This window comes from Podarcis liolepis (genome assembly GCF_965112155.1).
Source record: "Podarcis liolepis genome assembly, chromosome: 3".
NCBI lineage: Eukaryota > Metazoa > Chordata > Lepidosauria > Squamata > Lacertidae > Podarcis > Podarcis liolepis.
Genome location: NC_139557.1, coordinates 60,189,020 through 60,201,363, shown reverse-complemented (window position 1 = coordinate 60,201,363; position 12,344 = coordinate 60,189,020). Strand labels below are relative to the sequence as shown.

General features: G+C 44.9%; 1 protein-coding gene across 15 annotated transcripts in view; it reads right to left on the bottom strand.

Moving 5' to 3' along the window:
• Window positions 1-12,344, bottom strand: part of L3MBTL3 (L3MBTL histone methyl-lysine binding protein 3) — a 68,202-nt gene that overhangs the window by 25,580 nt on the left and 30,278 nt on the right. For all 15 annotated transcript variants that reach the window (XM_083498093.1, XM_083498100.1, XM_083498098.1 and 12 more), the window contains 4 exons: window positions 11,947-12,051; window positions 11,275-11,410; window positions 8,493-8,584; window positions 7,544-7,695 (listed from right to left, as the gene is read on the bottom strand). In XM_083498093.1, the coding sequence (XP_083354219.1) occupies window positions 7,544-7,695; window positions 8,493-8,584; window positions 11,275-11,410; window positions 11,947-12,051 (485 nt within the window). The remainder of the gene's footprint in view (window positions 1-7,543; window positions 7,696-8,492; window positions 8,585-11,274; window positions 11,411-11,946; window positions 12,052-12,344) is intronic.

Sequence of the window (12,344 nt, the reverse complement as noted above, 5' to 3'; positions counted from 1 at the left end):
GCAAACCTGCACCGTGTGCTTGGCGCCGATCAGGAAGTGCCTCCACGCTTTGAACGCTGCATGAATGGCCAGCAACTCCCTGTCCCAGATGGTGTAGTTCTGCTCGGACTTGCTGAGCTTCCTGGAGTAAAACGCTCCCGGTCGCCACACCCCCTGCGGGTCCTTTTGCAGCAGGACCGCCCCCACGGCTCTGTCCGAGGCGTCTGTCTCCACCCTCATCGGCCTGCTGGGGTTGACGTGAAGCAGCTGCTCCTCCGACGCGAAGAGACGCTTGAGTGCCTGAAAGGACTGCTCCGCCTGCTCTGTCCAAACGAACTTCTTTTTCTTGGAGCTAAGCGTGTCTGTGATGGCCGCTGTCTGCATAGCGAAGCCCTTGATAAACTTGCGATAGAAGTTCGCAAAGCCGACAAACCGTTGGACCTCCTTCCGGTTGCGCGGACTCTTCCAATCCAATACCGCTCGAACCTTGGCGCTGTCCATGGCGAGCCCCTTGTCAGACAACTTGTAGCCCAGAAAATCCACCTCCGTCACGTCAAATTGGCACTTCTCCAGCTTGGCGTAGAGCCTATGTTGCTTTAGCCTGCTCAGCACTTCCTTGACGTGTCCGTCATGCTCCTGCTGCGATTCCGAAAAGATCAGGATGTCATCTAAGAAACAGACGCACGTCTTGTAGAGAAGTCCCGCCAACACGTGATGCATGAAAGCTTGAAAAACGTGGGAGCCATTTTGCAATCCAAAAGGCATAACTCTATATTCGTAGTTACCCAGTGGCGTGAACATGGCCGTCTTCCACTCATCTCCCTCCCGCATGCGAATGAGGTTGTACGCCCCTCGCAGGTCTAACTTGGTGAACACTTTTCCCTTGCGTACCTTTGCGAGGAGGTCGTCGATTCGAGGCATGGGGAAGTCCGATGGCTTGGTCCCATTGTTTAAAATGCGATAGTCCACTACCAGTCTTTTTTGGGGCGTGTCTCGCTTTTTAACAAAGAATACAGGACTGCCCCCCCTGCCTTGGACTCTCGGATGAAACCGCGCTCCAAATTATGATCTATGAACTCTTTGAGTTCCTGCAGTTCGTCCTCTGACATGGAATACAGTTTCCCTTTAGGCAGCGCCGCCCCCGGCAGCAGGTCAATTTTGCAGTCATATGGTCTGTGAGGGGGTAGCCTGTCTGCCTCCTTCTCGCAGAAAACTTCCAAAAATTCTGCGTACTTGTGGGGAATCGCTTGCAGCGTGCCTAGCAGCAGCTGTGACTCCTCTTCCTCTCCTTCCTGCCGGGGCACGATGCAGTGTTCAGCACAAAAGGAAGAGCCGAAGATCAGCTGCCTCTGGTACCAAGCCAGCGTTGGGCTGTGCTTGTCCAGCCAACTCATTCCCAATACAATGGGCGTATCCGATAGTTGAGTGACATTGAAGCTGATGATTTCTTTGTGATTCCCAAGTCGCATCGCCATCGGTGGCGTCTGCTTCACCACCTGCCCCCCTAGCAGCTCCCTGCCATCCACCGTGACAACCTGCAGGGGCAGTGTGGCCGGTAGCAACTGTATAGCGTGTTTGTCGACAAAGTCCTGCCCTATAAAGTCCGCATTGCTGCCCGAGTCAACTGTGATTGGCACGTCCATGGTGATTCCATTGGGCAGCTGGAGAGATGCGGTGAGCCTCACTACTGGTTTGGGCGGGAGGGGGTTCACGGGCTGTAAAATCTCTGGGGACTGCGTCACTAACACGTCTGGCTGGGCCCCAGGGCCTCTTCCTCCAGCCAGACTGCGTCGTTTCCCTGCTGTGGTCCTCCTTGCTGCGTTGCTGCAGTCACCATTGCTGAGGCTGCAGTGAGCTTGTGGAGCCTCTGGGGACACTCTTTCGCCATATGCCCTGGCTCCTCACAGACGTAACACTTCCTGTTCCCTCTAGGAGGCTTCGCTTTCACTGCTGCCGGTGCTAGGGCTCTGGTTGCTGACTGAGCCCTTGCACCTCCAACCTCCATAGGTTCCACTCCTCCTCCTGGCGGAGGCGTGGATTGCGCACGCGCTGCTTCTCTGGGAAGGAAGGAGGAGCCCCTGGCTGGTTCGCGCCCTCCACGCCCTTCGTCCCTGCTCCACGGACGTTCTTCCAGCCGCACCCCCACTGCCAGTGCCCTCTGAACGACCTCCTGGGTGGTCCGGGGTCTCTCCCCCCTCGCGATCTCATCTTTAATCGAGCTGTGCAGCCCCTCCCAAAAGAGGTCTCTTACAGGGGCCGAATCTCTGTCCCATTCCAGGGCACTGACCAAAGCGAAAAAGCGGGCATGGTACTGCCTCACGCTGGCCCTCCCTTGCCTTAGTCCATGCACCTCCTTCCGGGCAAGATCCACGTCAATGCTTGATAAAAAACACCCATCCATCGCTTTAATAAAGGCATCCGCATTTTGGAGCGCCGGATCCTTATCTCTCCATAAATTGCGCAGCCATGCTTTGGCATCCCCATGCAAATGGGACATGATGAATCCCACTTTCTCTTGCTCATCTCTAAAGACTTTATTCAGCAGTTGCAGTGCGCACAGTACGTCTGCTCTAAAGTTGGGATACTGTTGCAGGTTCCCATCGAAGTGAGAGACCAGACCGCCTGTTCGTCTCGCCAACCCAATTCCCTCCTGCCTGGGTGTCTGCTTTGTCAGCACGTCTAACCTGACCTGGAGATCCCTGCAGGCGGCAGCTGCCTCCTCCTCTCTCTTCCTGGATGCGAGAGCCTCGGCATTCAGTTGTGACACTGCTTTTCTGAGTTCCTCTATCTGCTGCTCAGCCGTCATGTCGTCTGCCGTTCGTGAGCTCGCTAGTAGGCACCTGCTTCTCTCCCCTCCTCGAGGCTGTAGATGCCCACAATCACGAGACGGAGCCTACTGTCAGAACTGCTTGAAGATCCTAGCTCACAGAGGATCACACTAGCCAGCGATCATTAAGTAAAAGTCTTTATTGAGTTACAGTTTCCATTCTCACGCTGCTGCGCGCAACTCTACGTCTAGTAGCTAGATCGGCGAGGCTCCGTCTGAGTCTCCGCCCCGTGTGCACCAACTTAATATCCTAGCCCGGCTCCACCTTTTCCGCCTGACTGTCCTCCTCTGGGTCCCTCTACCCCCCGGGGTCTCTTCCTTCCGGGATTCTTCTGACGCTGACCCCCCGGACCCTCCTGTCTCCTTGCGCCGGGCTTTAGGACCTGGCTCCCTTTCCGGGCTGCTTACTGCGTCACCTTCCTCTGCATTTGAACTTGGCGCGCGCGCCCAACCTTCCACTTTCCGCTTAACCGTTTCTTCGCTCCCCGATGGAGGTGTGGCCACTCCTGACTCGTGCCCTCCCTCCTGTGGTGAGCTGCCAGCGCTTGCCCCCTGGCTCCTTTCCTCTTCCCTGCTCTCTGGCGGTGACGCTGGTCCCGATTTCCAACTGCTCTCCTCTGAGTCCCCTCTGGCTCTATCTTCCTGGGGTGCCCCCCTGGACTCCCCCCTTGCCCTGGCCACTGGTGCTCCTTTCTGTGAATCCTCTGATTCACTGGAAAGACTCGGAGATCTCGGGTCGTCGTCATCACTCATCTTTTCTTCTGCCTCCTCCCCTTCGCTCTCTGTTTCCTCCCTTGCCCTTGCCTCTGCTCCTAAACCCCTGACAGTTAATAATAGTATTTCAACAGTTTAAAAAATGATTCATAGCTGAATTATAACAAAATGGAAAGGGTATAGAGACAGAAATTCATACACACACACACTCTGTTCTGAATACTGGTCTTGCTAGAGGAATCGCTCTAATAATACACAAGTCATCTTATAGCACCATCTAGTGTTCAGATGTCAAACTCACTATGAACATATGTCAAGTCAATTTAAGGAAATGCTGAAATATCATATGTTGCTCTGCTCTGGTTCTTCCCTTCTCACAGCCCAGCTAAGCATTTCTGAGTATCCTGAAGGCTTTTGAGAGTAACAACTTATTTTTTTAACCTAAAGTAAGCTGCTAGCATCCACAAAATTAAAACGAAAACCCATTCATCTCATTTACATTTTTCAACTCTCACATTTAATAAAATAGCAAACAATTTTAAAAATATTTATAGACGGTGAGCAAAAGGAGAGCAACATAAAAGTTGAGGTAAGAACTACATGTTACAAATCTGCAATTCTTTCCCTCACTCAATAGCCAACCTGCTTTAATTTCCAATAAGTAAAAGATTCATATATTTTACCTTTAGGAATAAACAGCCGTACCTACCCGTATTCCATTCAGTCTGAAGACACTTTTCCCTGACAAAAGTTTGTTTACATTCGTTTTTCTTGACAAAAGTTTGGGGGATGGGAAGGCATATCATGCTTAAGGCAGCTGAGGTAGCTCAGTCAGCTTAATATCAAGGTCATGGGTTCGAGCCCCACGTTGGGCAAGATTCCTGTTTTGCAGGGCGTTGGACTAAGGACCCTTCTGGCCCCTTCCAACTCTATTATTCTATTATTCCATGAAACATGAAGTTCTGCTGTCAGATTCCAGGTGTGGGGGCCACTCTCCTGTGGATTCATCCCAGTGTAGCTGTAACCTTTTAAAGGACCACATTATTTATTTGAAGGTCTACCTACATCCATGTGAGGTAGCTCTAAGATTAGTATTTGGGGCCTTGCTAGCTGGCCTGCCCATTACAGTCTACCAGACAGGCAGGCACTATACGCAGGGCCTTCTGGTGGTGTCCCCGAGCCTTTAGCACTCCCAAAACAAAAACAGCATAAAATGCCCTATCGTTTTAAGCTGCTGACATTTCAATTTGGGAAATGGCTCTTTGTATTTTAAAAACTGTATTATGGCATTTAAATTGTGTTTTGCCAGCTGCCTTGAGAGGGCTCTGCTCTGAAAGACTAAATATAAATACTTTAGGGGGGGGAATGAGTGAAAAGGTCTGCAACCGTGGCTGTTGGGTCAATCACAACTTCATGTTTGGGAGCCTGTGCCACTGGGCCCTGCATTGCTCCAAGCTCTTTAAAAGTTGCAGTCCTGCCAAGGGATGATCCCCTGGGAAACGTGATGCTGCTGTAATGTTTAAAAGGTGCCCATATCCCATTTAAAATCAATGAGACAAGCTAGTCAAAGTCAAATTCCAGCGCTTTCAACAGAACTTGAATGCAGCATGTCCACGACGTTTAATGCCGAAGGGATCAAGCAGCAGCTTTAAACAACCTCCCTGTGTCTTCAGAAAAGGTTCTTTTTCTTCTCTTCCAGGGTATATTTTCTTTTTTCTGCTTTATCTTCAGTTTCTTTGCCCTTTGACATTCTGCAGTTTTATTCTGCCTTTGCTCTCAAGCTCTCCTAGCAACCAACCCCACCTCCTTAAGCAAGTCTGCCTTACACTTAAACATGAATGACTAGCTCAAGAGTACCGAAAAACGTGTTAAAAGCAAAGCAATGGTCACCCGTTTCTGTGGCCAAGCATTGGGACAGCATTCATTCACACTAGAAAAAGGAGATGGAAGGTTTCATGGCCTAAACATCAGACTACAGTGGTACCTCGGGCTTTCTAGAATGGTACAAATGTGCTGCCTCCTGAGAAGTGTTCACAGCCACTTTGCTCCTTGGCTTAGTGACTGTGCTGAAAGGCTTGGAGACGAGCAAAGCAGCTGAAATTACTTTCCCTGGCAGTCTGCACATTTGCATGAAGCCAAGGTTTGGCTTAGTGTCATGTGCAAACACAGCCAATGAGAGAAACAATATCGCCTCAATTTGAAAACCAATCTAAGGAAGATTTCTGGAGAACTCAAATGCTTGTTTGCTATTTCTTTTTTTAAAAAATAATTTTTATTAAAGATTTTCTTGGTTTACAAAAGTACGTGCATTGTCTCTTCATTCATGTTGTTACGTCTTTTCTACAGATCAGTTACATTTGTTATGAGATGTTTGTGTTGAGTATAGTATAAGGTCAGGGAAAAAGAGTGGGGGGGGGAATTATATTCTTTTCTATAGTGTATGTGTGGGGTTTTGTGTCAGCGTCAGCTGGGTAGGTTCTCTTTCTATTTGCTTGATACATTTCTTGCTCACGATTTCTGAGTCTTTACCTCTAGTAAAGTTATTGTTCAGCTGTGCATTTTGACATTTTTCTGATGGACCAACAGCATTCCCTATGCTTTTTACATTACAACATGGTATCCTTTAATTAAACGTTTAAGCCAAAGCTTTATAAAAGCATAAAGACAGTTCTGCAGACGAAGTATATTGGAACTACCATTGACCTGCTTATTGGTTTGCAGATCCAATTTCTTTTGATGATCTTTTGATAAGATCTTGAGGAAATTTAATTTATTTATATGAATGTTTATACACTGCCAACTAATAAAAAAGAGTATTGTGACAGTGTACAATAACATCATTAAAACATCATAAAATTAGATAATTAGGTAATAAAATAAAGGACAAATGACCAACGCTGAATGAAATTAAAACTCTAAAAATGCTTGGTGGAATGTTTTCAGCATCAGAATTGTGGGTGTCTCTCTGAATTCAATAGGAACATTGTTCCAAAATTCTGGCTGACACTATGCTAAAATCCTTAGTTCCTGAGAGGATGCTCTTCCTAAGTAACCAGCTCAGCTAATTTCACTGATCAGTGGTGTATGTGAGAGCAAACTATTTTTCTGGCAGACAGCTTTTTGCCACTTAATGCGCAACTGTCATCCATATTGTTGGTGTTGTCACTATGCTAGAAGGAATGCTCTCTGTGTAATATTTCACAGCTGGCCTTGTCTATATTAGCATCTTTCCTTCTCCTCATGAGCAGCCGTGCCATCACATGCAAGTGCAATGTTGCTGGAAAGATTAGGAAGGAGGGAAGGTTTGAGAACCTGTGACCTTTCGCCTGGCAGAGAACTTCTCGAATGGCTTTTCCATTTGGGCCCTTGCAAAGAGAGTTCTGTGCAGCATTTTGAAGTCCTGACAAACAGCTGATTGTTGAGGCTTCAAAGCACCACTTCGCATGATGTTAATGGCCCACTGGGGGCTAGGAGATATAAAGATCTGGCTCAGCGGTCATATCCAGTTCCCCACCCACAGCAAAGAACTAAGAAATTCAAACGTTAACAGCTCTTGCAAACTTTTATAAGGGGGGGGGGAATGCACACACTAATCAGACCATATAATACTTTGCATCTTTCAACCACAGTGGTACCTTGGTTTAAGAACAGCCCTGTTTACAAACTATTTGGTATACAGACGCCGATAAACCGGAAGTAATGCTCCAGTTAGCGAACTTTACCTTGGTCTACGAACAGAAGCTGAATGGTGGAAGGGCACCGGTAGCAGGAGGCCTCATTAGGGAAAGAACACCTCGGTTTAAGAATGGCTTTGGTTTAAGAACGGACTTCCGGAACGGATTAAGTTTGTAAACCGAGGTACCACTGTATTGTCAAAAATCTAGGGACATGTTAATGAAATATAGGCACTACTGTTCATAGCAACCATGGGGGGGGGGGGAGAGAGTGAAAACAACAATTTAACAAGGTAGAATTTGGGGGATGCTTATCATTCCAACAAACAAGCTATTTAAAAAGGCATACCAGTAGTCATAACTCTCATCCCAGTTGTCAAAATGAACCAGAAAACGACTGTCCACAATGTCAGTTACTGTAGCAACACATATGAATGCAGGGTTCTTTTTGTCTACTGCTTCAAGCTTCATCCCCACTCGAAACCCTGATGGAATCACCGTCTAATCAAGGAAAAGTTTAAAATTAACAGTGAACAGAGAACTGGTCTATTTAAGTACCTAAAGCACTATATAAAAGAAATAAAGAAATGCAGATTAATAATAATAAACCATGCATCCCAAAGTCTCTTGACTATCCACCATCAATCCACAATCTTGCTACTAAAAAGAAAGGAGTCCCAGCAGTATGGATGAGCCAGTAATTCACATGAAAGTGGTAGAATAAAACAATTTTCAGCATCATGCTTTATCATATATTAATCTTTTTAAAAAAATTCTTAACTATTACGCCCTGTCCATTTTGGAATGACAACAAAAGAGATTTACTGGCCATTTGTGGTTTTGTGCTGCCTGAACAGGTGATGGATACAAGCCACTGTTTACAGTAGTTGCTCCTGATCTCTGCACACTTTGTAAGCCAGTTGTCTATTTCACCTCACCAAGTATTGCATACACATTTGATACAAACCTGTGGGAAAATAGTAATCTGTATCCACCCAGGACCTATCTAATTGTTTTGAGTGCAATCTGTGGACTGTGTTACTGTGCACCAACAGCTTCACATAAGATTGTCTTGGATATAAGATGAACTATCTCCCGCAACATAAGGAAATAGTTTGAATTTCACCATGGAAAACAGGCAGGAATTGATGCGTGTGAACCCAACTCTGTATCTACTTGGGCCTTTTCCCTTGTTTTAGACTAAGGGTTTGAGTCATAATACTAACAGAAAAACAATGTAATCATAATATAAAAAGCAACTATCAGCAAAGAAGCAGGGATAATCAGAGAAAACTCACTGCGTTTTGGTTTTCAAACAAGGATTTGGGAGCAGCTTGAGCCTTACATTTCTTCAGATACGAGGGCCAATTAAATTCATCTTCTTTATATCCTAAAGAAACCCATGAAAAGGAAGAAGATAAAATGCCATATCTATTAAACTTATGGTGCACTTGTGTCAACTGCAGTCACACCTGTTAGCACAGTACCTCAGTTTCACTCTGCCAAATCATTCAATCCCAGAATTAAGTGGAAAACAGAGACTGTTTCTTGTAAGTTGCTGACCTGGTTGGAGGGCATTCTGTATTGAGGATGATGCCTCCTACCGGACTTGATAGGTAGACTCTATCCTCCCCTTCTAGAGGGAGGAATTATCCCACCCTCCAGATCAACTGGCAGAGCAGAAAACAACTTCTCATCCCCAAATAAGCAAAACTAAAAAACTGGAACCAGAGCTATTCAAAGAGGAAACAATAAAAGAAACAGTAGGGTCAAGGTGGGGGCAATATTTCCATGGCTGCTGAGAACAAGGGGTTCGAATGAAGTATTCACATGACAATTGCTCAAACTCCAGGGCACAGCCCTTCAACACCATCTCAATCACCCACCTGTCTGAGCTGACGTAATTCCAATGGTAAGGAAAAGAAGGAGCTAGGCCTCCACTGGAGACAGCTCCTGACAACGGGTGTAGTTAGACTGAGGATTTCTTTCTGCCCTCTGGAACCAAGCAGTGGCAAAATCTAACACAGAAGAATATCCCCCATTTAAGTCTGTAGGGCTGGTAACCTCTTGGGGAGGGAAAACTACCCCGAAGGATGAAAAATGTGGGGCTGCTTGGTTTTGTCCCACAACTCTGTAAGATGAGCCTCAAGTGCCTTGACAAACACCTTGGTCCTTGAGAGAGGCAAGGATGACACGATGTGCCTGCAAACTGGAACTAACAACTCACTGCTGCAACCCCACATTTCTATGCACAATGGTGGTGGAAGCCATATGAGGCCCTAAACTGAAAAACATCAAAGGAGGTGCCAGCTGCCAGGGCAGAGTAGTAGTAGTATATTTTCTTAAATCCATCCTTAACTGCCTGGGGGATATCATCCCTGGCATTCAGCTCCTCCACTCACATACATAAATAAATCCAGAGGAAAAAAGGGAAGCTGTGGTGGCTGACTTGAATGTCACTGCATCTGCTTCAAAGCTCCTATGAAGGGCCCTTTCCACCCTTCTGCCACAGCGATCATTTACAGGAGGATCTACAACCAGAAAATGCAATCGCTGCATCATGCCACCTGCGAAGGTATAATGTGCTTTGCAATCTTAATCACTAATTTAGTCTTGTCCAATTTGTTCCACTCTGCTTTCCACGTAGTACAGGTCTATTGTGAAAAAGTGACCCTGGGAGGGGTGGCGAAACACGTGGTGAGAGCCTTTAGAGTGCCCACCGCCCTAGAGTGTGACTCAGAAGATGCCAAGGGCTCTCTCTCCTCAGTTAGCTGGAGGGCCTTATGAGCCTCCAGCCTAATCTGGCAAAATGTAACTTTAAAATTCTTCCTGTAGTTGGGAATGCAAAAGCTTCTACTGAAAGCTCTACTGAGACAAAAAAATTAAAGCTAAGCCACAGTCATCCGTTTTCTAGTAAAGAGATGAAGTACCTAGATACTATTTACAGACAATGCACGCTTATGAATTCTGTTCAGCTCTTATAAGTGAACAAGATACATGTCTGGGATTTATCATCTTCTCAAAGAACAAAAGGAAGTTGGAACCCTTAGGTTATTTGTTAAGTATGGTTTGCAGTTCTGGTCCAGAGGAACCTTACTTATAGTTTCATTTCAATGGTATCCTGTGATGTCCTTGAAAAGTGCAAGTAACAGATTAAAACAAGAGTGTGCAGTTAGGCCGCATTACGTACAAGTTTCATTAATATAATGCCAAAGCATGTTTTAGCATTATATATGGTCAACCCACTGTGTCTAAGACTGTTGATACCCACTTAGCCGGGGTTAAACCCCATTGAACCTGGGATTAAATCAACTGAGTGGACACCTATTTTGATGCATTATAAAGCAACTCTGTTAGACCTATAACAAAACTGCATATATGCTTAACTGGAGGACTACACTCTTAAATAAGTCTCTATATAAAAAAACCCAGTCTGATTTACAAATTATTATTCTTTCAGAAGCAAATTCCTGATTGTAGGAATTTGGGTTCTAACTTGGGTGGCCTGATACACTTTGTTTTTCCACCATCATTTTTGCCACTGTTTTTTCTGTGTGTCTTAAAAATTCCTTTAGATGCTTACTCTTATGTCCCACTCTGTTCGATGAAGCTTAGTCCCAAGCGCATTTGGACTTTAGCTTGAACTGCAGCATAATGCTCCATAAATCCTATTGCTTTACAAAACAGAGCTTATTGTTCCTAACAGGTTCTCATGAATAGATAGCTATGAAGTTCAGAAATCAGCTCAAAGGCATCCAACGGAAATGATAAATTTACCCATCTGAACGACATCTACTCATTCAGACCTACGGGCAGTATAAGAAATACTATTAGATCTCCTTGTCCAGATTTATCCCTCAAAGAGAACAGCAATTGGACAGTAGCAATCCTAGAAGCAGGGTGGGGTGGGGCTGCTTACCTGCCTTCGTAACTCCATGGGTAACCAGTAGTGATCCTGAATACAATGTCACTCAATAGACAGAGAGCCACCATACACAGAAGTTTTAGTACTCAGCGTGAGAAGCACATCTCAGCAATTGTCTAATAGGATACAGATTTTTTTTGTTGGTAATCTAATACCTTTCGGTGGATGAAGTTTGTGTCCTGTTTTCTCGCACCAACCAACTGGGTGAATATCAGAAGAATCAGCATTCCGCCAAAAATCGTAACACTCTGGGTATTCATCAAAGTGAAGTCTAATTCTGTAACCGCAAGTCTAAATCCATAGTAGGAAGAAAGAATACAGCAAAGGAAAAATGTGTTTACATTTAAACCAAAAAGTCAGTATTAGAAAATTGGTATACGTGCAGTCAGAATCAAAGTGTTGTTCAAACAAAATGTTGTAGCTTTTTATGAGATAACTTTACTTATTATCCTGAAAAGGGAAGCAATCAGAAGACATAGACACAATAGAAAAACAGATAGTAAGGTAGTATAGGCACACTAGTCCACATGTGCATCAGGGTATATTGGGCATACACATGGTATATAAATGAGAATGCTGGTATTGCTTTTCAACACTACCTTCTAAACACTAACTTCTATTTTCTACCTCTCTTGATACTAGAATGCAGTGAAGTTGACTGATGGGAGATTCAGCACAGATAAAAGGAAGTACTTTTTCACACAACACGTAATTAAAACTATGGAATTTGGTACCAAAAGGTGAGGTGATGGCCACCAGCTTTTATGGTGTTATTTCTAATCCCATTTTAAAGCTATTAATAACTGCTTGTCACTTCTGGTACTCACCTCAGCTACTGTAAGCACACAGTACATTGACTGGTGCTCAGGGTCCACTCCTTCTAGTTTCATTCCAACTTTGAATCCATTTTTGTTGTATGGGAAGGATTGATACTGGAAGAAAAAAATATCAAGTTTTCTAAGTTTAGCATGAACATTTATAAAAGATAGCCAATGATTTTAAGGGGATGTGGCTCTCAGTCCTTCCAATGAACAGATCAAACTATTACTTATTTAAAACAAACCTACATAGAAGTTAAAAAATGCTTTATAATTTTGATAAATATAAAAAACTGTATTATAAATATGGGTCTCAGTCTGCCATGGATGTTCCCTGTAGTAGTTTCTCTCTCACATTCCAAGACCATATTAAAAACTGCCGTGTATGTTGCTGATAGGAGTCCTTT